The 27,692-nt window shown below is 39.4% G+C and overlaps 2 protein-coding genes across 2 annotated transcripts; one reads left to right on the forward strand and one right to left on the reverse strand.

Moving 5' to 3' along the window:
• The first annotated feature begins 2,596 nt into the window (after nt 1–2,596).
• Nucleotides 2,597–22,766, forward strand: dipk1ab (divergent protein kinase domain 1Ab). Its single transcript, XM_079459743.1, has 6 exons — nt 2,597–2,700; nt 2,788–2,871; nt 19,330–19,464; nt 19,677–19,784; nt 20,172–20,348; nt 21,389–22,766. The coding sequence occupies exons 1-6, from the start codon at nt 2,608–2,610 to the stop codon at nt 22,199–22,201; spliced, it is 1,410 nt and encodes a 469-aa protein (XP_079315869.1). The 5' UTR covers nt 2,597–2,607; the 3' UTR covers nt 22,202–22,766.
• A 187-nt stretch (nt 22,767–22,953) lies between these two features.
• rpl5b (ribosomal protein L5b) lies at nt 22,954–27,477 on the reverse strand. Its single transcript, XM_079459744.1, has 8 exons — nt 27,319–27,477; nt 26,781–26,850; nt 26,590–26,705; nt 26,200–26,334; nt 24,430–24,632; nt 23,839–24,016; nt 23,582–23,670; nt 22,954–23,116 (listed from the first exon to the last, which is right to left on the reverse strand). Exons 1-8 carry the CDS (start codon nt 27,319–27,321, stop codon nt 23,020–23,022), a joined length of 891 nt encoding a protein of 296 aa, XP_079315870.1. The 5' UTR covers nt 27,322–27,477; the 3' UTR covers nt 22,954–23,019.
• Nucleotides 27,478–27,692: the final 215 nt, after the last annotated feature.

A 27,692-nucleotide genomic window follows, 5' to 3' on the forward strand; every position in this document is an offset into this window, starting at 1 on the left:
GTCCTGAGTATACTTGCATCGACCTCTCCACCTAGGGGTGTATGATTTTGTGTGTGTGGGCATGATGTTGATACTTGATTTGTATCATAATAAACTAGCGTGTACAGGTTTACATAAACATAGGAATAATGTTATTATACAGTCATAAGCATACAACAAACAGTGTGAATTCCATTGTATACATGAAGCTTTTTGAAACCTGTCTCCATTTTCTTTCCATAAGGCTGAGTGTGATGGGTGTTTTTCTTTTTCATCCTTCGCAAGCTGACATATGGGCTCTTACAGGCTTATTAAATGAGCTATAGGCTCAAGTCCGTGGTATGGTACCTCTCAATCCCAGCTGAGTACTATATATAGCTTCAGAAATGTCAACCAAATAAAAAAGCTCATTGTTTGCAGGGATGCACCATGTGCTATTTTGTCTTTTTTTTGTTGTATCCATAAGTGTGAAAATATGTGAAGCCAACAATACACTGTGAAAGTCTCTTTACAAGTTTTTTTGAAGCGTGATTGTGATGTGGCTTAATATAGTAGCCGTAGCTGGTGGAAATATTTTATATTTTTGGCTATATCAATTTATCTGTATTACAGCTATGGCTGTTGTTGGGGCAGTAGTTTTAAATTGTGCCTTTTCATTAAAACTGGTGAGTTTGGTCTATGGAAGGGTTTTATAATTTATTTCATGACAGTTATACCACATGTAAACTATCATGCATTACAAACATTAACCATGGTTTTACTAGAGTAACCATAGTAACAACAATTAAAACTATTTTACCTGTAAAAATAATTTTACAAATTTCTCACTGTAGTAACCATGTGGTAATCAATCCATAAAAAATGGATGCGTGTTTTGAAAAGCATAATACTTTGTTGGATTTCTTAGAATTTAAATGTACAAACCAGAAGCAATAATACCCAACAAATGTAGAAGGGATGGCATTTCATAGACTACACAGTAGTTTTTTTTTACATGTGCCCATTTTTGAAGAATATGGACCATTAAGGAAGTGACAATATCGTGTTATGGGTGTAGTTTATCATAGCTTACTTGACTATGGAAAACTACGCTTTAGAAAATTTGAGACCACGTGGGTATTTAAACTACTGACATCTGACCTATGGGATACAAGAACCATCCTAGTGTTCTTAATAGGCTTGACAGCCTAGTGCAAACTGTTTATTTCGTTTTACTTCAACTCATGTATTTATGAGCCATTATATTGAGATACTCAAATCGATATGACTATTATTTCTCAAAATCACTATTTGTGCACCTTCTAACGTGCACTTAAGTACATGTGCACAGACCCCAGATAGCAAGCATATTTGGGCCACACGGGAGAACCATGCGTCATATCTGGCCTAGATATGGCTGAACATATGTGGGCCATATTCGTTCATGCCATAACTTTAGAAATGGCGGGAATGTTTCACATCTTATTTTGTGGTATATGGCCCAGATAACAACGAACACGTGAGAACCACATATGTTTAAGACTTAGCACTGACCAGAAACATCAACTGACATTTGGATTGTACTTGGAAAAACACATGAAATCTGCATCCTGCAGACCACACAGCACCAATATCTTCTTTCCTCAAGACTTTTCATGTTCAGGTAAGTGATGTTTTGACATGTTAGTTATTTTATTGAAATATGTAGCATTTTGTGTCAGTATTGGTAAATTGTGTAATTGAAAAAGCTATCAAAAGCGCAAAAATTAGAAAGATCGGTCTAATAATGGACTAAACAGATTTTACATATAGTTTTTGACTTTTAATTGTTGTTTAAATTCTTAAATGATGGCCAACAAAATCATGTGTTCAAATGATGTATGCAGTAATATAAAAGATGTCTCATATCTTTGCTTTCCCCAACAGATTTCCCTTTAAATTATCCCGTAGACATTGGGAATAAACCCAGAAGGAGAACTAATTAGGAGTAAATGATGTTTATTTTTAATCACTTTATCGGTGTTGTAACGAAGGAATGTTAGTTTACTCTTCCCTTGTTTTAGTGTACAAAAATGCAAAAGACTCTTTGAATGCATATTAAAGAATAAAGAGTACCTGTGGACAAAAGCAAAATTATTTTGAATATATTTGTGTAGTTGAGTGTTCGATTTGGCTTTGGTTTGATATTTAAAATGGCATAATCTGTGATAGAAAAAAATCTATTTTTTCTTGAACCCCTTTTTTTTTTTTATTGTGTTTATTGAACCCTTTCAATAAAAAATTGGTGTGGTGTAAATATGGTACAATTCTGGCTTCTGGTCTATCACCCTCATGTGGCCGACATACGGTCAGTCTTTTACTGAACTCAGCCAAACAAAAATGACATATAAGGTCCACATCAATCTTTATTATATGTTGGTGCAATTATCTATCAGATTTGGTCGAGTTGTGGCTAAGAAGGTGGGCCAGATCTTTCAATCTGAAAGATCTAAACACTTTCTCAAGTGTGCCACAGGTCAGCAGCTTTTTGGGCCAGATCTGCACCAAGGGAAATTTGCAGAGTGGTCACTACAAATGTGCACAAACTTCCTCCGATTATGTTAATATGTGATGTGAGCTCGGTTGGTCATCCAGTGGATGCGCGCGCTGATGTTGCTCACCGCGCGTGAGGTGCGGCGCTTGAAAGCGGCTTCAGAGGAACCTCGCAGAATCTCTCTCCATGGCGAGAAAGACCTAGGCTTGGTAATGGACACTGGTCGCTTTAATGTAAATGTGTTTTTACATCATTTAATCGGTCGTAGTTGTGCACTAAATCTGTATTTGTGCTAGGTTAGTGTTGTGAAATGTGGTTTTTCGATCATGGCACGGGGTCTGATACCGTGGATCTGGCTGAAGAGACCCGTCTATATCCAGGTAAGACGCGTTATACACGTTATGCCACTTGTTCACGCATCGCTATAACACATACGACGATTTGTCTGTGCGCATCTGTGTACTTTGAATAATCTGTGCAATAATTTCGAGTAAACGAGTCGGGAACGCGGTTATCCCGTTCGGACTCTGAAGTTTCTGAAGGCTTCGTTTCTTCCTAAAGATTCACTTCATTGTTGGGTGAATGCACCGCGTTTAACTTACACAATTCTGTTCAACCACGCGTTGTATGTGATATGTATGAGTGAATACATTACATTTATCCATGATTTAAAAACGTCGTTCGTTCGTTTTTCTCATGCTTCATGGATGCGGTGGATAACATCGATGTTGCTGCTTTTTAATCCATCGTCTGGCGGTTGCTGTAGCAACGGCGCAGCTGTATAACATTTTTATAGCTCTGCTGACAACATTTCTCTTACCTGTCAAAAATGTAATCGAATATAAAACCCATGAATTCCCAAACTCGTCGGGGCGCTGTGTTTCGTGTGCGTCAAAGATTGACGACCTCATTTTACACCTCTATTAATACGGAGTAACGTCAATACACGTGCACACTCGATGCATTCATGGCATGAAACTAAACATTGATGTATGTTACAGTGAGAGTGGCATGTAAAGCAGGCTTATGTGAAGTTTTGCTTCTGATCTTTCAATTCACTTGACAAAACAAATACTGTATAAATAAGACCTTTCGTGATGATGTACTTAGATTTAGCTGTTCCTTCAGGGTGTGTGTCTGGATGTGATAGTGTTTTTACTGGAACTTCATCACATTTTCTACAGTTGACTGGAAAAATGGAAAGTTTGACAAAATTTGGACTTATTGCACGTAAATTGGGATGCCAGAATCGTAGCTCACCACTTTCCGTGGGTTAGAAATGGCTCTTTGACTCTTACTGTTTTTATTACCATTAACTATAACATTATTCCCTAACATTATACCTTTAGACATCAGAAACCATTTATCCATAATTTTTTCATGTACTATTTTTACCTTTTTGTGGTTTTCTTATTTTCCCATGTAAAGCTGCTTTGGAACAATGCAAATTGTGAAAAGCGCTATATAAATACAATTGAATTGAATTGAATTGAATTGAATTGAATTGAATTGAATTGAATTGAATTGAATTGAATTGAATTGAATTGAATTTTTGGCGAGTATAGGTTCCCATGGAACATACATTCTGTGGCGAAATATTAACCAACCGATACTAAAAAAAACCACTAAATTAGTATGAGTCAACTTTTCCTTTAAATTCTTTGATTCTAAATATAACCAGCAATGAATAATACAGTTTCAGGGACAGCAGTGAATGTCTAAAGATCTTCCATCTCAGTCTTGTGCTGTAATTACAAGCAAAACGAGTGCTGAAGGGTAATCCTGATATACGTGTTTTGCACCTCTAAACTAAAAAGCTGGTTTGAGGGATGAGCTGTGCTGACTAGAGAAGCGGCCGCATTTGTTTATTTTCTAAGGAACGTAATCCTGCATGCCTTCAGTGCATCTTCAGCTCTTCCCACACCCAGAATTTGGCTCAATGTGAGGTGTTTGCTTGCTTCGGTATGAGAGTGCAAGAGAGACACTGAGAGCGGAAGTGAACATGTGAGTTGTTTATGCAGTCTTCTGTTACCAAGATGAATCTCAGAGGCACACATGAACTGCTTCGCTCTATTCTTTAGTTTTGAAGGGAAAAGTGCTTAAATGGTGCCTGGGGAATGTAAATAAGGCTTCACTTGTTTTCTGAATATGCCTTACAATTTAATTACATTTTAAAATGTGTTCATATTTCTCTGTGCTAAACCCTGATGCTCCCTGGACAGATTTCATTTTCGAAGAAAATAATAGAGACAATATATTATAGATCTGTGTATGCCCAGGGGATTTGCTTTGGTTGTTTGAGCTTTGGAGCTACTGTGGACAAACTAAAAACAATCGTTTATTGGGTTTAAATAAGGCATTTTGTTGAGTGGTCATGCGCTCATGTAATTTATTATGAGACAACAGCTTTATGCTCTGCAGCATTATATGGTGTTGTGTTTGCTTTATAAAATGCACGAGATTAGTACGGCTAGATGTTTTAGGACACAGTAACACTTGTTCATGAGGTGATGCTTCCCATAGTATATGAAATCATATCACAGTCAGTTAGAGGCATGATTCATCAAATTGTGGTATGTTCAGAAATGCATACATGATAACCAGAAACATGTAAAAAACATGAGCACATGGTATTGCTGTTCATGGGTACTATCATTATTTAAAAAATATAGGTTATGGGTGCAATGCATTTACAAGCATTCATAAATTCATATGTTGTTTTCATAAAAGTTTGAGTTGAGGACTGAAACAGTCAAAACCACAAGCCATAAGGAAAGGAGACCATTCAATGGAGAAGACTCCACAGGGAACCATCAGACTACAAGTCCAGACAGATTTTCAGATATCAAAGACAATAGGAAAAGTAAAACAGGCGTCCAATACAAAAAGACACAGCTAACCCGATGCAGGGGTATTGTAGTTTCACAGGCTTCCGTCCCACAGCATGCTTTATTTCTTCACTCATTTCCCATTCTGGTTAGATTGAATAACACTGGTCATCAAGAGTATCACAAGTATCAAAATGTGTTGAATATCAGGTCATACATTGCAATGAGGGTGAAAATGTTCTATCACGCCATCCAGATAAAAGCTTGCAGAAATATCTGAGTTTTTTATGTGACTGACTCATTGTGACTCAAAATCCATACAGAGCACTTCTAGCCTTAAGACTTCAGCTATTTTGAATAAAACCACATGATAGCACAGTGTGTCACGGGAAATGGAATGTTACAAGTTATTACACAACTTGTTGGAATGCTTGATTTCGATTGGACAGTCGCAACATTTGCAGCTTCGTAATTCCCAGATATCAACCTCGCAAAACTACACAGTAAACCGTATGCGGAAAATCATTTTGACAGTTTTTTTTACAAATTAAATATAAATATGTATTTTAATAACATATATGACATTATATTTACAAATGATTAAACCAAATTGCCTGTTCGTGACATTTGAACGTCGTTTCTTACCTTAAAACCGAAAGTAAATGGCTTTTCCTCATAGAAGGTCAGCTCTTGGTAATAATGAGCGAAGAAAATATTTCAAATTCACATTTCATGTCCAGTTTTTTCTGATGTGGTAAGTAGCGGTGTCATAAGCGGGAAAATGTACAAGCAGCCGGCTGTCGTTACCTATACGCATTTGGCAGCCATTTATCCAAAGCGACTAACATTGTATTATACCGTACATTTGTATCTGAGTATGTGCAATCCCCTGGGATCGAACCCATGACCTTGGCTTTGCTACCGCCATGCTCTAACCACTGAGCTACAGGAAAGGCTGGCAAACTGTCGGGGCTTATTTCTGCTGTAACCACCGGCTGCCTGTACATTACCCCTTACATATCAATATGGTTGAACAAGATCTGAGCTCTCGGAGTGCCTCTAGCCTTTAAATGCATCAGAAAAAACTCAAATTCTTTATGAACAGCTTTTAGGCCTCTGCTGGTTAATGTTTTTAGAGTTTGTTTTAAGTTTACGTATACCTTATCTCTCTTAAAGGGACAGTTACTCACATTCATGTCATTCCAAACCTGTATGAATTTCTTGATTCTGCAGAACAAGAAAGAAGATATTTTGAAGAGCGTTGGTGACCAAACAACATTAGACCATATTGACTTCCCTTGTATAGACAGCCCTGAGACATCTCAAAATATCTTCTTTTATGTGTTCCTCAATCACATGCTTTTGAATGACATGATGGTGAATACATTTTGGGGTGAACTATGCCTTTAAATAGAAAACGTGTACCTTATTTCAGACATATTTCAGTGTCGTCTATGGTTTTGGTATGAGCAGACGACCATTCTTCTCCGTTTTGTCCCTGTGGGAATAAAAAACCAGGTCTCCTATTTACAATGAGTGTTAGGCTGGCGCTATAGCTTCCAGTGCAGCCCAGAGGAACTGTGTCACATTCAACAAGGTTTAATGAGGTTTTTTGGTGGGACTAATTTAAATAAATAAAAATATATATTACGAGGACAGCGAGACGACAGTTAGAGAGTATACGATTAGTTAGTTTAGACTATTTTGAATGTAACCATTATTCCAGAGATGAGCTAAATAGACTTCCCCCTGAAACCAAACCCGTAACTAAATCATGGTCTCTTCACAAGTCTTTTGTGTACATTTTTAACAGGATTAAAAATAAAATGACAGCTTGCAATATAGCGAGCGCGGAGAGGGTGAGATTTTACTTTCCCTGAATTGCAGTGAGCTCGTGTAGACTTAAAAGCCTTGACATAACAGCATGAAGACATCTGAAGACAGGTTATTTGTCACTGTGATCAAAGATGAAACTGACCATCTTTTACATTAGTCTTGCATAGTCATATCTGTGTTTTGTTGGAATGCTCTGTCCTGAGCTCCAGCTGTTAGGTTGATGTAAACATTTCGGACTGTTGCAGTGTTGACTCAGTGTGTAGATAGATGCGTCCCATGAGGCAAGAGGAGTGGGAGAAGCAGAATGGGGCGTCGGATTGTTGGTTGTTCTCACAGAGATGAGTCAAATTAGACCTGCATTGCCTGTGTGACGTCTGCTTCCACCAGAATGTCATCACTTGGGAGCTGAGGAAAAAAGAGATCGCGAACTAACGCTATCCCCCATCAGACTTATAATGCACCAAGCTTTCATTTGTTCTTCGTGTTTTATGTATTCCCTAGAAGAGGGAGAGAGAGATGATTCTTGTAATGTTTTATCTGCATCGACGCAGTAAAAGAAAAATCTTTTTGTTTTTGTGTCCATGCACAACAGCAACATATCTCTCATACTCTCCGTCTATCCTTGTCATTTTGTCTCGTATGCTTCTCTATCTATCTGTCTTTCATCTGCCTGATGGGTAGGGGAGCATTAGGGAGAAGGCAGCAAGAAATCGCTTTATGATCATGAATTATGGATGAGAAGAGAGCCAGCTATGAAAACAAGTGTCAGTGCAGAAATTCTCCCCCACTTGATCCGCTTCTTCCCTCCTGTCATCCCTGGGTGTGCCGCAGAGGGGTTTGAAGATTAAACGCAACAGACATGCTTCGTATTCCTATTGTGCAGAAGGAAGAGTACCTGAAATTGAAGCCTGATCTTTTCGAGAGAAAAGAGTGAAGCTTGGAGCTGTGGGCACAAGGAGGTCGATTGCATGCTGAGGCTTAAGTAAACTTCAGAGAACCCATCGAGCTGTTGGTCCCGCTGAAACTCATCTCACAGGGAATAAAGATGCTGCTGTCTATCCAAACAAGCTGTCTAACAAGATCAAACATAATTGCCAGCTATATTCCAGGCACTGAATGTTTCATTGCTTATTCAGAACAAATGTACTATTAATAAATCCATTTTGGGTACATTTTGTGATGCAACCATTTCTATATGTAACCCTTTATAGTAGGGGTGTCATAATGCGCCGCTATTGACAATAATCATGACATTAATAGCCGTGATTATTGAAATGGTTGATAAGGAAAGGAGTCCAGATGCTAGTTTTTTCTAAAGGATGTGAAAAGGTTTTACAGCCGTTACAGTTTCTCCAATTGAAAGTATTACAGACCCTTTCATCTCCCTGTAATAAGAGTATCTCTGCTAGAAACTTCCAGACAGGTTTGTTGAGCCAAGTTAGAGCTAGTTACTTAACAGAGCTACAGTTCTGTAAGGAACAAGACTTTGGTTACTGGCTAGTCAGATGATCAGATAGTAGAGATGGTGATCAGTACTGTATCTAACCATCATTCTTTATTTATCCTCATGTCATTGCAAAACTGTATGACTTTCTTCTGAAAAACACAAAATATATTTTAAAGAATGCTGGGAACCAAACTACATTTGGCCCATTGATTTCCATTGTATGGACACAAAACCACAGAGACATTTCTTAAATTATCCTACAGAAGATTAGGTCACACACAGGTTTTGAATGACTTTAGGTAAACAGGTGATGACAAAATCTTCATTTTTGTGTAAACTATCCCGAAAAGGCCTTTGTGACAGGACTCAGGATGGATGCTGAGGTATCTGTGACTGGGTGAAAGAATGAGACAGAAGCCCTTCTCCAGAAAATAGACACAGGCAGCTGATGCAGAAACAGACAACAGATCGCGGGATCAGACAAGAGATCAGGTCTAGTGACAGAGAGCTCTAGGGCTGGGGGCTGTAAAGTTCCACCTCTTCATGGTCCTGAAATTAGACTTAGCTCCCACTTCCTATGCAAAACAAAGCAAGATAATTTACTGAAACTGTGAGGTGAAGTGCACTCAGTGCTCTCTACAGGGATATCTGTCATAATGGTGGTGATCAATATCGGGGTCAAACAACTGTATATCATTGAGCCTGGTGGCTACCCATGTTAAACCAAAACAGCCCTCAACCCACTAATGTCTGCATTGGCCAGGTTGTAATTTGAGGATGGTATGGAAGGGCTAGTAACAAAAGCAGAAGATAACTTTAAATCTGGCAAACAGCACTGGGACAATATATAAATAATATATAACATAAAATTATATAGTCAGACTATGTTGATGATTATGATTATTATTTGCTTTGGTAGAAACGACTGATAAGCAAAGCCTTTGTCAGCCAGCTGCGGAACTACTTGAACTGCATGACGCAACACTCACTCTTTTGCCTTTATGTCCTCAGAACAACTTTGATTAAAACATTAGATAAAAGCCTTTGAGGATCATCAGGATACCAATGTTTCTGACCACCTTTTCCACAGCCACTGGTCCTCACTCACTCATTCAGCCACTAATGAAAAGCCAACACAAAGCCTCAATCAATAACCTCTCATTACCCACTTCTGTTCGCCTCTCCCTTTGGTGATGACCGATGTTGTCCTGAGGATGAACATGCCACATTAGCCCAGTTGAAATTAATGTCTCGGTGCATTGACTGAAAAGGTCAGGTGTGGGTTTGTTTCTGTTTTGTCTTGCTCTTGTAATGGAGCGGGATACGCGGGTTATACAAGGATTGATCTGGGAGAGAATCCATTTTGGCAATTATTTTTACAGCATGTCTCAACCATAGATTACATGGAAGTAGTGTCTGTGACGTCACCCATAGGTTTGTGTGGAGTTGTTTTTAAGCCTAAAGTGGGAGAATCGGGCCATCAATAATCTTAATAGCATGTCATGAAAAAAATAGCTATATACCAAAATAAGTCAAACATATTTTTTCAGGCTGTAAAGTTGGACATTTTAACATGGGGCTCAAAGAGATTCTGTTCTCTTTTGGAGCCAGTCTCTAGTGGCCAGTCTATGAATTGCAGTTTAAGTAACTTCCGTATTGGCTTCGGAGATCGGAAGATTGCTGCTTGGTTTTTGGATTAACAGATGATTTATGTTAATGAACATTATTAAAATTATAAATCATAATATTTTGTTGATTTTCTTTTGCAGTAATATTTGGCATCAATAAGCTTTGTGTGTTATCCTTAATGGTGCTCTGTGTCATTTTTTGGACAGAATCTACAGACAGAAATGCAATATAATATACATAACTATGTCTTCAGAGGTGTATAAAGACCTTCCATAATAAAGCCTTATGTTTTTATCACCTTAAAATGAGCTGTTTCTATCTACATACACCGCGGGAACCCTTAACTGGAATTCGCCATGTTCTTAACAGACAAACTGCTCTACAGAACGCATTTCATTAAAAGTTATCTTCTTCAGCAAAGACGCGTAAACATGAGGACATCTAAGCCCCGTGTCAGCCACCTGCTTCGAAAGGGAGGGTGGAGTGAGCAGTTGGTAGATGTCGCTAAAATCGCGGAAGACAGGAGCCGTGACGCCTTCTCTAGGCAAATGACCCATGGTGCACGCGTGGCACTCGGAAAAGTTGAACTATTTACATCTTGCAAAAGACGCGAAATGTGAACAGTTCACCACCAAGATCTAGATACTTAAAGCTTATAATGACAAGCAGGAGCCGCTGGGCCTTTTTAAAATCTTGATTGAAAGTTTATATGAAAAACGCTTAGACTCATCCCCAATGTGGGTCTCATCCTCACGTAGTTTTCTACCACTCTTGTGCCTTATCTAACATTACAAAAAAGACTTACCCACGGGCTCATGTGGTGCAGCGACTCATGTTAACTTTTCTCTGATTCCTCCACCGATGTGATTGAAATTCCACGCAGTCTTCAGTTCAGCTGAGAGCTGGAGTGATGTGGGGGCTGCTGCTAAATTTTTCACACACTCCCTCCGTCACATCATCTGTGAGTTCACAGCAGCCGAGAAGCCAAATGTTGTTTGACACATAAAGACGTGCTTCCCCTGACCGGTATGCGCTCCATGTACTAAATGACGAGGGCTCGCTGACACTGAGATCATTTGTTAATTCAAAGTGCTGCCATGGAAACATTTCCAGTTACTAGGGGTAGACCCATGAACCTGCAGCAAACTATAAAGCTATTGATGTCGGGTACCCTCTGTTTGATGTTTCTGTTATGATATAGTTTGATCTAGTGTTGCTGCTGAGGTTGACACAAACGCAGAACTTGTTTTGAATAGTTGACATGTGTTGAGGGCATTATCTTTAATGTGCATGTTTCATAGCAATGAGGTTACGGATTCCTGGAGGAAAGGGGTTGATCCGATTAATCGTTTTAATTATGTTATTTCAGGCCGACTGATTCGATCATCACCTTATCTTTGGACGTCTCAGGCTTTCGCATGGGCACAGTCTTGAGACTTTATCAGGCTTCCTTAGTTCATTATACAAGATACGGGCATGTATTTATAATTTATTACATCTAACCAAAAATGTAAGAACATTAGAAATACGCTTTGCGCTAAACACATTAAACTGATTACTTGCAGCTGCAGCTGAGTCTTGTGAATTATCCTGAGAAGAGAAATGGGTCCTTCTCAGGAAATGTTGCCATTTGTGCCAGAGCATTTATGGACTATTTATATTTTACAGTTATTGACATTAGAGGCAGAACCGTAGGGGGGAAATATTTCGACCAGTGGTTGTCAAATAGCAGAAATGTCATTGCACCAGACCATGATCTCACAAAAATTCTGCGTTGTTTACCATAAGTGATGTGCACTAACAAAGTACCCCATCGACCCCAAAATAGGGTCAGTTTAGATTTCATGAGAACAAAAATGAAAATTCTGTCATCAGTTACTGAAATGACCTCTTGTCATTTCAAACTTCCGCAGAACACAGAAGAATATATATTGAAAAATGTTGTTAACCGGCACCCATTCACAACGCATTGGTTTTGTGGTTTCCATACAATCGAAGAAAATGGGTATCGGCGGCTCGGCGCTATTCAGTTACCAACTTTCTTCAAAAAATGTTATTTTGTGTTCTGCGAAAGAAAAAAAGTCATAAATGATATGAGGGTGAGTAAATGACAACATTTTTATTTTGGGGTGAGCTACCTCTTTAAGATATTATTTGTAACTATTATTTCAGTGTAAAATACAAACATATTGCAGCTGCGCATATATATATATTTTTGCCATGATGTTTTTCACAGGGTTTTCCAAATTATAAAAGTAATAAAAGTGTTTGTTAACTTGCACAACACAGTATTTAATCATTAAAAAGTGCTTTTTTTCATTCTAGAAAAAACAGCAAATTAAGAGTTTTGGAAGGAAATTATATTTTTATTAACAAGCATGTCTTGGAATTATTTCTGTAGTTATTAGTGTAGTTTTTCTGTCTCTTCGTGTTATCACAGACCGACCCAAAGCACAAGCAGGTATAAATAAACCTTTTAATTATTTATTGATTGCCTCAGACTTGCAAAATGCCTGTAAACTCAAAATTTGTGTAGCACAAAAATGTGTCCTAGGAATGACCCAGATATGATTCATGTGGTCAAACTGTAGGATCATCCGTAATTTTCAGGCATCAGGCAAACAGCACAGAGAAGATTACTGTGGGAGGAATTCACTGATGAGAAAAACCTGATTTAAGTTTGATGAATGAACTTCTCAATGATGAAACCTTGACTCTGGGCTCAGGGAGGGGGCTGCCTACTAAACTGCCTATCGCCATGGCGACAGCTCCTCTGGGTCCTGTGAGGTACGAAAGGCTGTGCAGGATGCTGGCCTGACACAACTCTCCAACGCCTGTCATCCTGGTTTAGTGAAGCAGTGAGCTTAAGACGTGGGGGGTTGAACCCTGAAGAGCACGAGATTTAAAGAGTAGAGAGTAAGATGGATTCTCCGATGGAAATGGCAGAATTACATCTCACTGAGTGCCCGTAGCAGAGCTGGAATGATGGCCTGTCATTAGGGGAGCCACTGAAGAGAGAGACAGAGAGAGAGAACATATTAGATTAGATACAGACTAACAGATGAGACAAATAAGTGGGTGACTAAGAACCCTCTTACAACATTTATAGGGAAGAACATATATATCATCTCCCAGTTCTGCTGACTGTAAACACCGACCACACTGTAGGCTCTTTGGAGCTGACCAAGTTTTAAAATGGAGCAGTTCAGATGGTCCGGTTTAGTTCAGTCAGCTGATGCCTGAAATCTACTTAACATTATCAGGATTTTGGTTATTTGTTTAGATCGGCCCAACATAGGGTATTAGTGTTGTTTGTACATCTCTAGGCTCTGAAAATAAGTGAAAGAGAACACAGATTAAATCTTAGTCAGCCATGTGCCATGAAATAGAAGGCTGATTAAAAGAGGCTTAGAAATGTGTAGGTTTTCTCAGATAAAACATAATCGCAAGATAGAAACTGGAGAGCTGACACAGTGCCATAAGCACATTATGTGCTAGCTTGAAGAGGGAAGTCCATCACTGTCAAATATATGTCTCATCATCATTAATAGACACAAGTGGCTCCATAAGGTCTGTTATTTGCCTTCTAATGCACAATTGGCAATATGCTGTGAGATCATTTATTCAAGAGCATTAAACATTGCAGGATGAATGGCAGCGTATGAAGCGTTCATTATAGTGATGCTGTAAGTAAGGGTCCGCTATATGGGCTTCATAATGGCTGACTGCGAGTGCTATAACTTGAGATGCTATATGACTAATATAAGTGACATATTTAAGAATATCAAATCATACCAATAACGATAACTATAAATGTAACTATACAGCTTTTGGCATTGTGGTATAGTTCACCCAAAATTTTTATTCTGTCATCATTTACTCACCCTCATATCATTTCAACTGTATGACTTTCTTCCGCAGAACACAAAAGTGTGACGGCACCCATTCACTTGCATTGTTTTTGTGTCCATTCAATAGAAGTCAATTGGTGATCCCAACAATATTGTTGAACAGCGTGTGCTGTTCAGTTACCAACATTCTTCAAAATCTCTTCATACAGGTTTGAAATAACAAGACTTTTAAGTAAATGATAACAGAATTTTCCATTTGGGGTGAACCGTCTCTTTAAGAGAATAGCAGAGTCCCCACCACAAATATAATGGTTGCAATACAGAGGAACAATATTGTTGTGATCACTTTGAGCAACTGACATTAAAAATGTGAAGCTGCAGCACACAAGCCCAAAGTAAACATAATGGCATTGTGTTATATTTGTATTTAAGGTTATCTTCATATTTTTCGGTCTTGGTGTGAATGGGCCTTGAGAAGTACTGTAGACAAAATTGTTATATTCACTCACAATTTGGAACTGAGATGCTAACGCTGTCAATTCGCCAAGCAAGCTCATATATCAGAGGATGCAAAGGTCTGAAAATGAATAACTTTGGCTGATGTGTCAGCCAAGCTCATTTTGCCATTTGCAACCACAAAGTACCAGCTTCTCAGCGGTATGGTGCAATATACGGTTTTAAAAAACCTAAAACACTGCCATGAATTGACTTTATATAAATTGATATTTGCAGATTGTACTTCCTGTTCGGGGTGGTTTTTTACCTGGGGCTTTTCCAAGAAAGCTGGTAACCGATCAGGTTCAGCGCTGGCACCCATTCACTTCTATTGTATGGACACAAAACCAATGCAAGTCAAATGGGACCAACGGTTTCCTGTTACCATCATTTTTTTTATATATATTTTTTTGTGTTCTGCAGAAGAAAGCAAATCATACAGGTTCGAAATGACAAGAAGGCTTGTAAATAATTACAGAATTAGTATTTTGAAGGTGAACTATTTCTGTAAATTTGTCAAAATCTACCCCCCATTCCTCAATTGCTTAAAGGTATACTACCCTACAAAGTCAAAGTGCAGTAATTACACAAACACTGAAACGGAGAAAAATGCCTTCAAAGTTTTCACACCAGCCAGTCATCGCAGCCAGTTACTGCACATTTGACACTCTTGTTTCTCTGAACGGAACAAAATTGAACCAGGAGACCGGTTGAAAGACAGAACAGATGTTACAAAGCCCATTTCAAACCTTATCTTAATTTTGACCAAATGTGTAGTTACTGCACTTTACCTTAGTAGGGCAGTATAGTAAAAATGACATCAGACGTTTTTATAAAAGGAATATGTGCAGACTGTACTTCTTGTTCAAGGCGTTTTTTTTTTACCAGGGGCTTTTCTTCAAACCATAAAACCACTTAACAATTTAATGTCAAATACTGTTAAAGGAATAGTTCACTTTCAAAATGAATATTCTGTTAGTACTCACCCTCTTTTCATTTCAAACCTGTATGACTTTCGTTCCTCTTTCTTTCCTCTTCTTTCCGCAGAACACAAAATAAGATGTTTTGAAGTATGAAAGTAATCGAATTCACTTTTATTTTATAGACACAAAACCAATGCAAGTCAATGGGTACTGCCATTGTTAGGTTACCGACATTCTTCAAAATATCTTCTTTTGTGTTTTGTGGAAGAAAGTAAGCCATGCCAGTTTGAAATGACAAGAGGGTGAGTAAATGATGAATTCATTTTCCCTTTAAACTCATATTCGGAGGCCAAGACAGAGCAGATGACACATAGAAATATGTATTACAGTTTCACTCACATTTCAATATTTGGGGCCTTTTAGTCACTCTCCAGAGCTCTTATTTTCAGCATTTCAGACTTTACAGATACTCATAGAAGCTTAGAATCAAATAATGACTTTATAGAAACTGATTAGATGTTGCATATTAAACATCACTACTTCAGATTGAACCTGAAAAGTGTATTAGCATCCAAACTCAGCAATCGAGGTCAGGTCAGGGCTGTCGTACACATAATGGTTAAACACAATACGTTGATACAGAGATGCATGGTTGCAACAGTTGCGATTAATAATTGAGTGTTTCTTATAAATATTGCAGGCAGTATAGCTGTTGGCACTGAGCTGTGCAGAGTTCAGCAAACTGCTCCTCCGAGGTTTGCTTTGCAATGAGAAACAATGTGTGCTTTCAAAAGACAGGTGTTATCACCACAACATCATATTTTACTTTACTTTTATTAGGTTTCTAAACCAAGTGAGGGGTCGAACTAGTATATTTGGGAATCCTAACCCCGGTCATACTGAGTTGCTCCTGTTGCATTTGTTGAACATGCGTGGGTCAACAACACCTCGAACAAACTTTGCATAGAGGTGGCCAAGTCTGGAAAGTTTTGACAAGAGCTTGGAGCTACTACAACCTCACTCCTTCTAGGACTCGGCAAACAAATGAGGTGCGTCTTCCACAGCACAAAGTACAGACACCAGAATTACGCTCTTTCGGTCCTCTCCTGAAGGCTATTGAGCTACAACGTCCCATTTTCTCCTTTTCACGCTGGAGAAGAGGTTCTGTCAACTCCAATTTTTCAGATAAGGAAATGTCAGGCTGTGATGGTGCTGAAATTAGCTGGCTGTGTGCTACCTTGCTCAAATAATTGCTTGTAGTTTCAGGGCAGGTTGGACTCCAGCTCTTCATGTGTGATCCACTCAAAAGCGATTTGCATGATTTACTACACCACAGTGACACTGAGGTAGATGTTATTTGTAACAATGGACTTTGTTCCTGATTTCCTTTTTTAGGAAGAATAACGTGAAAGCTTTTTTGTACAGAGGAAAAAGAAAACTATCTGCATTAGCAAAGCACTCTGACAGAGGAATATTTATCTGGACTCTAATGGGTTTTGAAATATACCTCCATTGCATTATAATTAAGTTTGTGATGTATTTTTACATCATATCACGCTGCTTTTTTTAGTAATCCAGGTAAAAATGATATATTTCATGAAGTGTAGAGTGCTTTGGTCATTCCCTCGGTCTGAAAGGCCAGGCTCTCTCTTTTTTTCTCTCCGTGGATGTTTTGACAGCTCCCCATGTGCGAGTCTCTGCCCCGCCCCCCAGTTATCCTATTCATTCTCTCGTTTGTGTTCACACCGGTTGCACGTTAGGTTAATTCCAATTCCCCTTTACAGTCCCCTTTGTTCCCTCATCTATTATCAGATTGTTATGCTTTATGTTCGGCTCTAGTCCTGGTTCTCTCGTGTTTTGATTCTAGTTAATATTATCGGTCTCCACTGCCATAGTTCCTGTTTGCTTCTGTTTTCACCTGCTGTCCCCCGCTGGACACATTACCACACGCAGCCGGCAGCTTTCTTCCAAGGGCTCGCCTCTCACTACCGGGGCTCCTCTCACCAGTCAGTTGCTTGGCCACAACCACAGCTCTCCACTGCAGGTCTCTGCCTTGCTGCTCATCACCCCGAGCCACCGCCTCCCTGTCCCATCCTCGCACCACCGGCCGCAGCACGGGGCTTCTCACCTGGCACGGTCTGCCCATCGGAGAGACTGTTCAATGACTTTTAACCTGTGTGTTTTCTCAGGCTGAATAAAGCTTGTTTCCATTGACCCCCGCAGTTGAGTCCGATCTCGTTCGTGACATCTTGAGCCGAGGTGACTATTTATTGTGGATCACGCATGTGTGGCAGTCAGAATGATAGTTTCCCACTGCTCTGTACTCTTTTAAAGGTCACACATAAATAAAAGATTTGAGATCTGTGACTACCTTGTTGGTTTAATGAATGGAAATATTCCGGAGTTGTGATTGTTCGTGGCTCTTGAATCTTAAATTAATTTGCATTTTATTTTTGAGCATGTTTGCATTTGACTCAAGGGCAGTCGTGGCGTAATGGCTAGAGAGTCTGATTCATGACCAGAAGGTTGCCAGCTCGATCCTTAGGGCCGGTGGGTCACGACTGAGATCCCCTTGAGCAAGGCACCTTAGCCCCACTTGCTATCCGGGCACTGCAGTGTTCACTTCTCTCTGGATGGGTCACCATAACTGACAAATAGTTCACTTCACTTTCACTGTTGTGGGGTCTAGAACAACTGCAAAAATATTTACTTTTTTCTAATTGTTTTTAAATATTCCTTTCACCATCTATGAATAGTGCATTTCCACTATTTCTGTTGCATTATGCTGCATCCACATCACTAGAGATCTGTACAAGGCATACAGGTATGATGTTCTCAGTTCTGCAAATACAGATAATTTTTTATGATATCATTAGATATCGATCAGGCCAGGGGGTTCAAAGGGGCAGGGGCCTTAATATATCCTGCCCTAACTTCCTGTCAAAATAATGTAAAAGCATCGATCAAAGGTGAGCGTTGTAATGCACTTAAAGGTAAAGTTCACCCGAAAATGAAAATTGTATATTAATTTACTCCAAGTTGTTCCAAATTTATATATAAGTCTTTGTTCTGATTAACACAGTAGAAGATATGGGGAAGAATGCTTTTAACCAAAGTGTCTTTGGGAACCTACCATAGTAGGAAGAATTACTTGATAAATGTTTATTCTGTTGAACATTAAAGAAGACATTTTAACTGTTTGGTTACGAGCCTTCTTTCAAATATCTTTCTCGGTGTTCATCACCACAAATATATTTACAGATTTGGAACATCTCGGGGTGAGTAAATGGTGACATCATTTTTATTTTTGGGTGAACTGTCCCTTTAAGACTTTAACAAAAGGGACTGAGAGCATCATTATTTTGTGGATAACTGAAATATATTTCTTTGGTGGAATGGAGGCTGTGTTTTACTCCCTTAAGCTGTTCTCTTCATCTGACTCATAGCAATCATGTCATAATCAACATCATGGCAGTACAACCTCCACCAAATTGTATCAGCCCATAATAAGCACACATCAGCATAATCTGTATCCAAAAACTGCCAACTGCTGAAGTATATAAGCTTTACTACATTGTCCAAAACAATAAATATGATGGAAACAGTTGCTGCATTAATCAACTAACTGGCTGAACAGACAATCATTCATATACAAATAAACGGTGTATCACACAGAATTAAGTATCACGTACGCTTTTATCCAAAGTGATCCTTATGTTTAGGGTTTGAACCCAACACCTCTACCAGTTATTTGGCTTTAACGTGTTTTCTTTAAGTTCAGCTACTCTTTATCACACAATATTCCCTGTGATTCTTTGTTCACGTGCAGGCCCGGTTTTCCTACCTTCACATGAAGTACCTGTTCTTTTCCTGGTTGGCTGTTTTCGTGGGAAGCTGGGTGGTATACGTGGAATATTCATCTTACACAGAGCTGTGCCGTGGACATGAGTGCAAAACCTCCATAGTAAGTTTCCAGCTGCAGTGATAAACTGGATTTGACAGGTGCTGTTGACTTTTGCAAACATTATTTAGAAAAGGGTGCCATCTAGGGGAGAGCCATTGTAAAAGATTAAACTAAAGTGGATCAGGTGACACCTGAGAGTATCATTACATGAAACAGAATAATTCAATAATGCGGTATTAAACGTTGATGTATGTTTATTTCCACGTGTTTAGTGTGATCAATTCCAGAAGGGTGAGATTGATGGTTCTGCCTGCAACAGCTTGTGCGAGAAGGAAAATCTTTATTTGGGGAAGTGTCTCTCTGCCAAACCCAGCAATCAGGTCAGACACACAAGACTGCGGTTGTTCCTAGTATAACATACTATATGAATTGCTCTCTTAAGTTATTGTAACTTATAAGAACAAGTTAAAATGTAAGTTTAAAGTTTAAGTTCGAGAACATCACATAACATTTCCTCATTTAGCAAACGCTTTATCCAAAGCGACTTACAAGTGAGAAAACCTTTAACATTTTGTCCATAAATTATTTAAAAAAATGTATGTTGCTATGACTTACTGATCACATTTTGTTACAGCGTTTGCCTTGATTAAATTAACTTATCGTTTTTTTTAAGAACCATTGGACCAGGGACATGATCACATGATCATTTCCACTTTAACGTACACTTTATATTTTTCTCTGATTTCTTAAACAACTTTTGTATTTAGGTCTACTCTGGCAGTTGGGGGGATATGGAAGGGATCATAAAGTGCCAGATAGAAGAGGTCCCTCATTACGATCTGGGTGTAGAACTAGAGCCCTGGAAAGACTTTGCCTCCTTTAACAGGCCGACCAAAGGGACATCTGTGGAGAAGTTCAAAGAGATGGTGTTCAGTCATCTTAAGGTCTCAAATGCAAATGCACTACTGTAATAAAAGATGAATACCTTTAAAGAGACATGTTATCGATTTTACCAGTGTTGCTGTGTCTAAATGCAGAGCAATTTTTTTAAAAGTTTGAAAATCAATATACAAATGGCTTCATCATTTACTCATTCTTATGCCATTCCAAGCCTGTATTACATTTTCCCGGAGAACACATAAGAGGGTATATTTAAGAAAGCTGGAAACCAAACAACATAGTCTCCATTGACCTACATAGTATGGACACAAAACCACTGAGACATTTCTCAAATTATCTTCTGTCAAATGATGATCATTCTTATTTTTAGGTGAACTATCCATTTAAGGATGTCTCTGCAGAACTAGGAAGTATTTTAATTGCAGGAATTGCAGGAGACCAGGTGCTGACAGCTTCAGGACAACAAAAACTTTAATGAACAAACCGGGGAAAACAAACATAAACTTTGACGAATAACAAAGGCGTAGAGTAGAGTAGACTAGACCACTACCACTGATCTCAAGAGTCACACGGTGTATATGAAGGTTACAAAAACAAACCGGCACAAGACAGCAAACACAAGGGCAATAAATAGGGAGCAAATAATAAGGACGATAGGTGAGGGGCATGAATCAATGACAAGATAATTAATACGAATTGAGGGGGCAGGGTCAAGAGACACAGGAAAGAACATGGCACACGAAAAACAAACAATGGCCATGTGCTTCCACACAAAACACGTCTCGATTCTGACACAGAACTAGAAAAGCATAAATGAGAGAGGCAGGATCGCTTTTCATATAACACCAAGATGTTTTAGGAGTTCAGTTTCAATTTTGTTTCATGAATGTGTGAAAGAGAGCCTCAAGCCTGAGGTTACACATCATTATTTTACCACATTTCTGAATGAATTGAGTCATTTGAACCATCTTCACCCATTTTTAAATTGTTAATGTGTTGAATTTTATTTTGCAGAAATGTTTGCTCTATGGTATAGTTGGGGAGAAATGTTTAATTTATTGCATTGGTGCTTTTCCCCTCGCAGGCCAAAGTCGGAGACCAGACCAACTTACAGGACTTGGTGACCCTTGTACTTGGAGTTGCTGACAGCAACAAGGATGGCCAGATCTCTCTTTCAGAAGCCCATTCAGCTTGGGCTTTACTGCAGCTGAATGAATTCCTGATGTCCGTCGTGTTGCAGGATCGAGAACACACCCCCAGACTGCTGGGCTTCTGTGGGGACTTGTACATCATGGAGAAGGTCCCTTACGTACCACTCTACGGCATCAGCCTGCCATGGTTGGTGGAGCTGTGGATTCCAGCCAGTCTGAGACGAAGCATCGACCACTGGGCCGCACCATCCTGGCCACGCAAGGCAAAGATAGCCATTGGTCTGTTTGAGCTCGTCGAGGACGTCTTCCACGGCACGTTTGGAACATTCCTAATGTGTGATGTAAGCGCTGCAGGGTTCGGTTATACAGAGCGCCATGATATAAAGGTGGTAGACGCAAGGCGAATTGTCCCTGAAGCATCTTTTCAGGAAGTGATGCGAGAAAGGCGATGCGACGAGGACAGTGACTGCATGTACGGGAGGGACTGCCTCACATCTTGTGATCTCACTAAACACAGATGCACTACAGAAGTCACGCAGCCCAATCTGGCTAAAGTATGTAGCATGTTGAAGGACTATGTTCTGTATGGTGCACCTTCAGACATTAAAGAGGAACTGGAGAAACAGTTGTACGCATGCATTGCTCTTAAGGGTACCACTGAACAGATGGAAATGGAGCACTCTCTGATTCTCAACAACCTCAAAACTTTGCTGTGGAAGAAAATATCCCACACTAAAGACTCTTAATATATAGCTATAGTTTGGCGAAGTAATTATTCTATACACAACAGACTGAGGCTTTCCCAACTAATATCACACAAACCCCAAATCCCTGAATCCAATGGTTCAGATTATTTTTGTGCCGCAGTGACCAAGTATGCCAATACATCCTTTGTTGCCCCTTGTTTGACATTACTCAGACTTGACTCAAACCACAAAAGTTTAGGCAGCAATGCATGCCATCCACTGCCAAGAGAGAATGCCAAATTGCTGCTCTTCCTGTGGATACCTTCTCAGGAAACCGAGACAATCAAACCGTGCCTAGTTTACAACTAGAAAGATATTGACTTTAAATCCTGCCTATCAACTATAAAGGGATCAAAACAATTAGCATGTTTCAATTTTTAGATTTAACGGTAATTAAAATATTTTAAATAACTGATTTGTAATAAGTTAAACTCCCAATTCATATATTTGGTGACATCACAATCTATGTTTTTACACCTTGTTTGTTTTAAATCTGTATGCACCCTTATATAAAAGAGATAGGGCTCATTGCTTTGGAAAGATTAAACATTTTAAAGTACATTTCAAACATTAGTGTGACTATTTTGAAGTTTTAATCCAAGTTGTGCTGCCATAAAAGATTGTGACCATTTGCAGTTTCTATATTAGTTTAAATGCCAATGATTTCTTAAATTGTTGAGAAATCATGCACACAGTGTTTGCAAACAAATAAGATATTTCTACTCAATGAAGTAGCATGACTGACATGGAAGTCTTTTCTGATAAATTTATTAGAACAAAGAATTTCCGCACAAACAGGAGGAAAGCCGAATAGAGCGCTAGTCCTCCTCTGTAGCCTGGGCCCGAAGGAAGCTGGCCTTCTTCTGGGCAACACGGTCTTTTCTCTGAGCCAGTGTGAGCTTGGCACGATTCCATCTGTCAAAAGAAGGTCATATGCAAGTTAAAGCACAAGAAACTTACAATAAGTTTAATCAAACTAACCATTTAATGGGTTTGTGTTATCAAGTGTTCCTGAACAAGCACCAAAATGTTATGTTCATCCATGCAACCCATTCCCCATTTAAACATTTCTACGCATAAATCAAGAAAGAGCCAATTTGATAAGGAAACCCTTGCTTATTCTGAAAAAGATCCAGCATGTTCAGCACAGAATGCCCAATAACTACCCAAAGCTGCTCTCAGTCCCGTCTTAAATGCCTGCATCAACTGTGCAAATGAAGGACCAACTACAAGTTGCTCAGTCTTAACCAGTATCATTATTAAACAGCAGAAACGTAGCGTCAATTAATCTCACCTCTAAAATTTCTAACGATAAAATACCACAAATAAAAGGAAACCAGATGGCACAATGGCAAACGGAAGGTGTGAAAACATCTGTACCTCTTCTTCTTGACTTCACGCTTGGGTTTCTTTTCGTGCACTGGGTTCTCTCGGATTCCCGCGTGTGCCTTTTTGTACATTTCCTCAATCTGAGTGAGAGAAGTTCAAGCGTTAGAAATCAGTGAACACATCAGACGATTAATAACAGCAGATTACAGTTGCATGGATATATTTGAAGAAAAGTCTTTGACTAGGTTTACAGGACTGCCCAGGAAACTGCTCCCTAAAGACATATCAAGCAAATAAACAGAACATACTGCATCAGGGTTGACGCCATTCTTGATGAAGCGAGAGAACTGTTTCTTGTAGGCCTCCTCATCCTCCTCCATCAAGTATTTCATGTACTCCGCGACGTTCAGGCCCATGATGTGTTTGCGGTGGACCTCTGCATTGAACTCCTTGCTTTCAGTGTCATAGCCAGGGAAACGCTTGGTGCTAAAGGAAAGTTAGAAACTCTTTATATGTTGAACATTATAGATTCAAGACATACTAGGGAACACACTATGCTTTTAAACACTTAAGATTTTGAACATAGCTGGATTTCCAAGCCAGCTTTGGGTCAAAAAGGAAGGAACCTTATCCTGGGCTGTTTTAACACATTAACCAGGTTTGTCCCTTGAGAACAAAGTTTTTTTTAAATAAAACAAAAAAATTGTTAACAAACTGCTCTCAGCCCCGTCTTGAAACGCATTCACATCAGTAGAGCAAATGAAGGACCAACTACAAGTTGCTCAGTTTCAGGGTGTCATCATCAAGCACACAGAGATCTCCAAATAAATTACTCTGTCTATATTCCAGAAACATTAGTAGACCAAATGGAATTCATTTAAAAGTCAAGAGGGATGTACCTGTGAGGAATAGAGAGACCTCCATCCACTGCCCCCTTCAGGGCTCCGAACACCTTGTTGCCGGTGGTGGTTCTGGCCAGGCCTGCATCCAGGTAGCAAGTGAAAGCCCCTGGCTGTCCATCAATGCTCTCCACATTAAACTCATCACCGGTGACCTCCACCTGACCTTCGTACACCTTATCTAGGCTGAATTTGTTCAGGAGCTGAAAGAGAGCACATAGTGGTCAATTACAAGTTTACTTAACCCTGAAGGTGTGCAGCCTCAACTGTATTATACATTGAAGCAGGTATATTCCAGGGTTGTATATTAACAGGGCTGGCAGCAAAAATAAATCGTTTTAAAGCATTTAAGGTAGCACAGCAATACATAATTGTATTGCAACTGGTTGTATTTATGTCTGTAGAGTAATTAAAGAAGAATATTAATAGTTTTGTAAAAAATAGATGCTGACATTACCACCTGACAGAGTCTACTGGACCCATTTCTTCTGTTCTACATTAAAGCATCCGTACACTCAAGACTCCTACCACTACCGTCACACAGCCTGTTTTTTAATGGCGGCGATAGTGTTTGTAATGCACTTCACAGATAAAAGAAAAGGGTTTAGTTTAAGTCATGACTTCTGTCAGCTGGCTTTCTGATTGGGTATCGATTTGTTCCAGGTGTCAATCAACAGGTGTGTTTGTCCTCTGGGTTTCCCTCACACATCAGAATTTCTGATCGTAAATATTCGACATGTTGCACGTCAAATCAAGTTTGGAAAAACACAAACCAACTTATCACAAAATCTTCCGGAATCAACAAGGATTACACTTAAGGACTACAAGCAAGAAATACATTTGATCTCCAAGGACATTTTCCATACTCTGTTCCAAGTGAAAAAACACTGTGCCGTCACATACAGCCCCCACATTACCAATACAAATTTTATTGTGAATCACTAATCTTAAAGGAGAGAATTTTTTTTTTTCTACTTTTACACAAATTAATATAAATCATAGGGGTTCGCAGAAAGCGTCTTAAAGTTTGAGCTCAAAATACACCACAGATCTTATTACACCACGCTCCAGATGCAGGTGAAAACAGGTGACGCTAACAGGAGTGTTGGCAGGGACGTTTATAAGCAAACGGACGCAAAACAAACGCATACGCGAAAGTACTCAATACAAACCAGTCTGTAATTTACATACACACGGCTTTCTATAAGTCTAAGTACCCATGACAAACCAGTTGCGCGTTTACAAATCTTGCACACTGCTTTCTATAAGTGAACGGACAAACGTGTCGGTGACAATTTATTGTTTATATTAAGTTGCCACAGATCCCTGTGGTCTGAAAATACCAGCACTTACAATGTCTTTGTCTGCAGCTTTGCCTCGTTCAGTCTGGAGGATTTCCATTGACCAAAATGGCGGTAGCGCCATGGGTGGACACGTTCAGAAAATGCGGTGGAAATATTATAATAAGAACAGCTACCTACGTCAAAAGAGCGAAATCTGAACGGCTCGTTTTCTCACAGGATGGCAGAGGTAGGCTCAGAGTTGACAGATGCGCCAGAGTCCCGATTAGATCACTTAAACATTAAATGGCCACTTTAACTGAACAACGGTATGTTGGAATTCGATTTGATGAACAACTTCAGTAAAATTGTAGTCTCCTAGTAGTGTCTAATCATTAACTTCTGTGTTTCTGTCTGTGTGATGAGAGTAATGGGCACGGCAGAGTTCCACCAAAGTGTTTAAAGGCATCAACTTGGGAGCGAGACTTACCCTGCGGGCGACAAGTAGCCCAGTGCAGTAGGCTGCAGCGTAATTGGTCAAACCCACACTGATGCCATACTTGGGCAGCTCATGGGAGTAGGCCGCACACACGATCATGTCACCCTCGATCTTGGCATAGGCGACCTAAAGAAAGACATCCATCACAAATTGTCTGTATGCATGAAAATCAACACTACAGCCCAATTTGTCACAACGGGACGATCTGGAAGAGCGTTTACATCAATAAACATCAACTATAAATGACAACACATTTGTGAATATCAAAACCAACAGACGAATGTCGATTCGAACATGTGTCCTCCCAACCAAAGCAATACTTGGCATCTGTGGGGTTGTCACAGAATAATCTAATGCGGAAAAGAACAGCTTTAAACCAACCTGGCAGATAATGTCCCTGTTGGTGAAACGGACGATCATCCTATACTTGGGTGTGTTGTACTTATTCTTGTCTTGGATAACCAGGCGCTTGCGGGCAAAGTAATCTGTTTTACCCTCTGGAAAGCAAAATAAAAGTCAAATCAAAACCAGGTCTCCCTTTCAGATTTACCTTTAATAAGACCTCCATTTACCTCTCCTTCTCCTGAACTTCACCTGGTACCTCTTGAAGTAGGCCTTGTTCTTCACTACTTTAACAAATCCCTAAAAGATAACAGAACAGTTTATGAAAATCACATTTCAGAACGATGTAAACCATGCAAAATAAAAACGCCGCAATAAAAACGAACTCGATCCGATTGTTAAAGCTCCAAACCTATGTGCACGTCTACAAGTTTAGCACGTTAGCATTGAGCATGTCAAGCTAGTCATGCAAGTGTCTGAACGCTGTTCAATACTTCATTCATGCATTTTTGAGAACGTGCGAGATTTCGAAAACGATTAATACTACGGCAGACGCGGTCTACAGTATGCGTCGCTCTCCAACACTCATGTGGGAAGGGCTTGAAATCAGCCATAAGGCCACGCTCGAAATGTACCGGACTCCGTCCGTCCGAGAAAATCTTAATCCATCCTTTTATTTTCCGACATAACATTATAACGAAAGGGCACCAAACAGACAATTAACCTTTAGGGAACATGATAACAGTAATATTGAGGCGCCGTACTGACCATTTTGCAGACTTTTCAGTCTCCTAAGCCGGAGCCTGGAGTCAAACTGGGGAGTTTAGACTCCGCCGCACTGGAAAAAGAAAGAATGAGGTGCGCATGTGCTGTAAATACCGTCCGCCGGAAAGCTGATGAGGAAACGCGAAGAGACCTCTGCTGCTTTGGATGAATAATTGCGATTATGGTCACATACCGCACATTTTGTCTTGTATTTAATATACAGTTTTAACACTTTTTTTGCAAAAAAATCTTAAAGACGTAAGATTTAATTCAGCTGTTCATTTTAATATCATTTGTAACATTAAACTTTAAAAGCAGTGGCACTTGACAGATCTAGTGCGGTTGTTTTTAATCATTTTGTTAGTTGTAACTTAAAT

The sequence above is a fragment of the Barbatula barbatula genome, assembly GCF_947034865.1.
Source record: "Barbatula barbatula genome assembly, chromosome: 7".
NCBI lineage: Eukaryota > Metazoa > Chordata > Actinopteri > Cypriniformes > Nemacheilidae > Barbatula > Barbatula barbatula.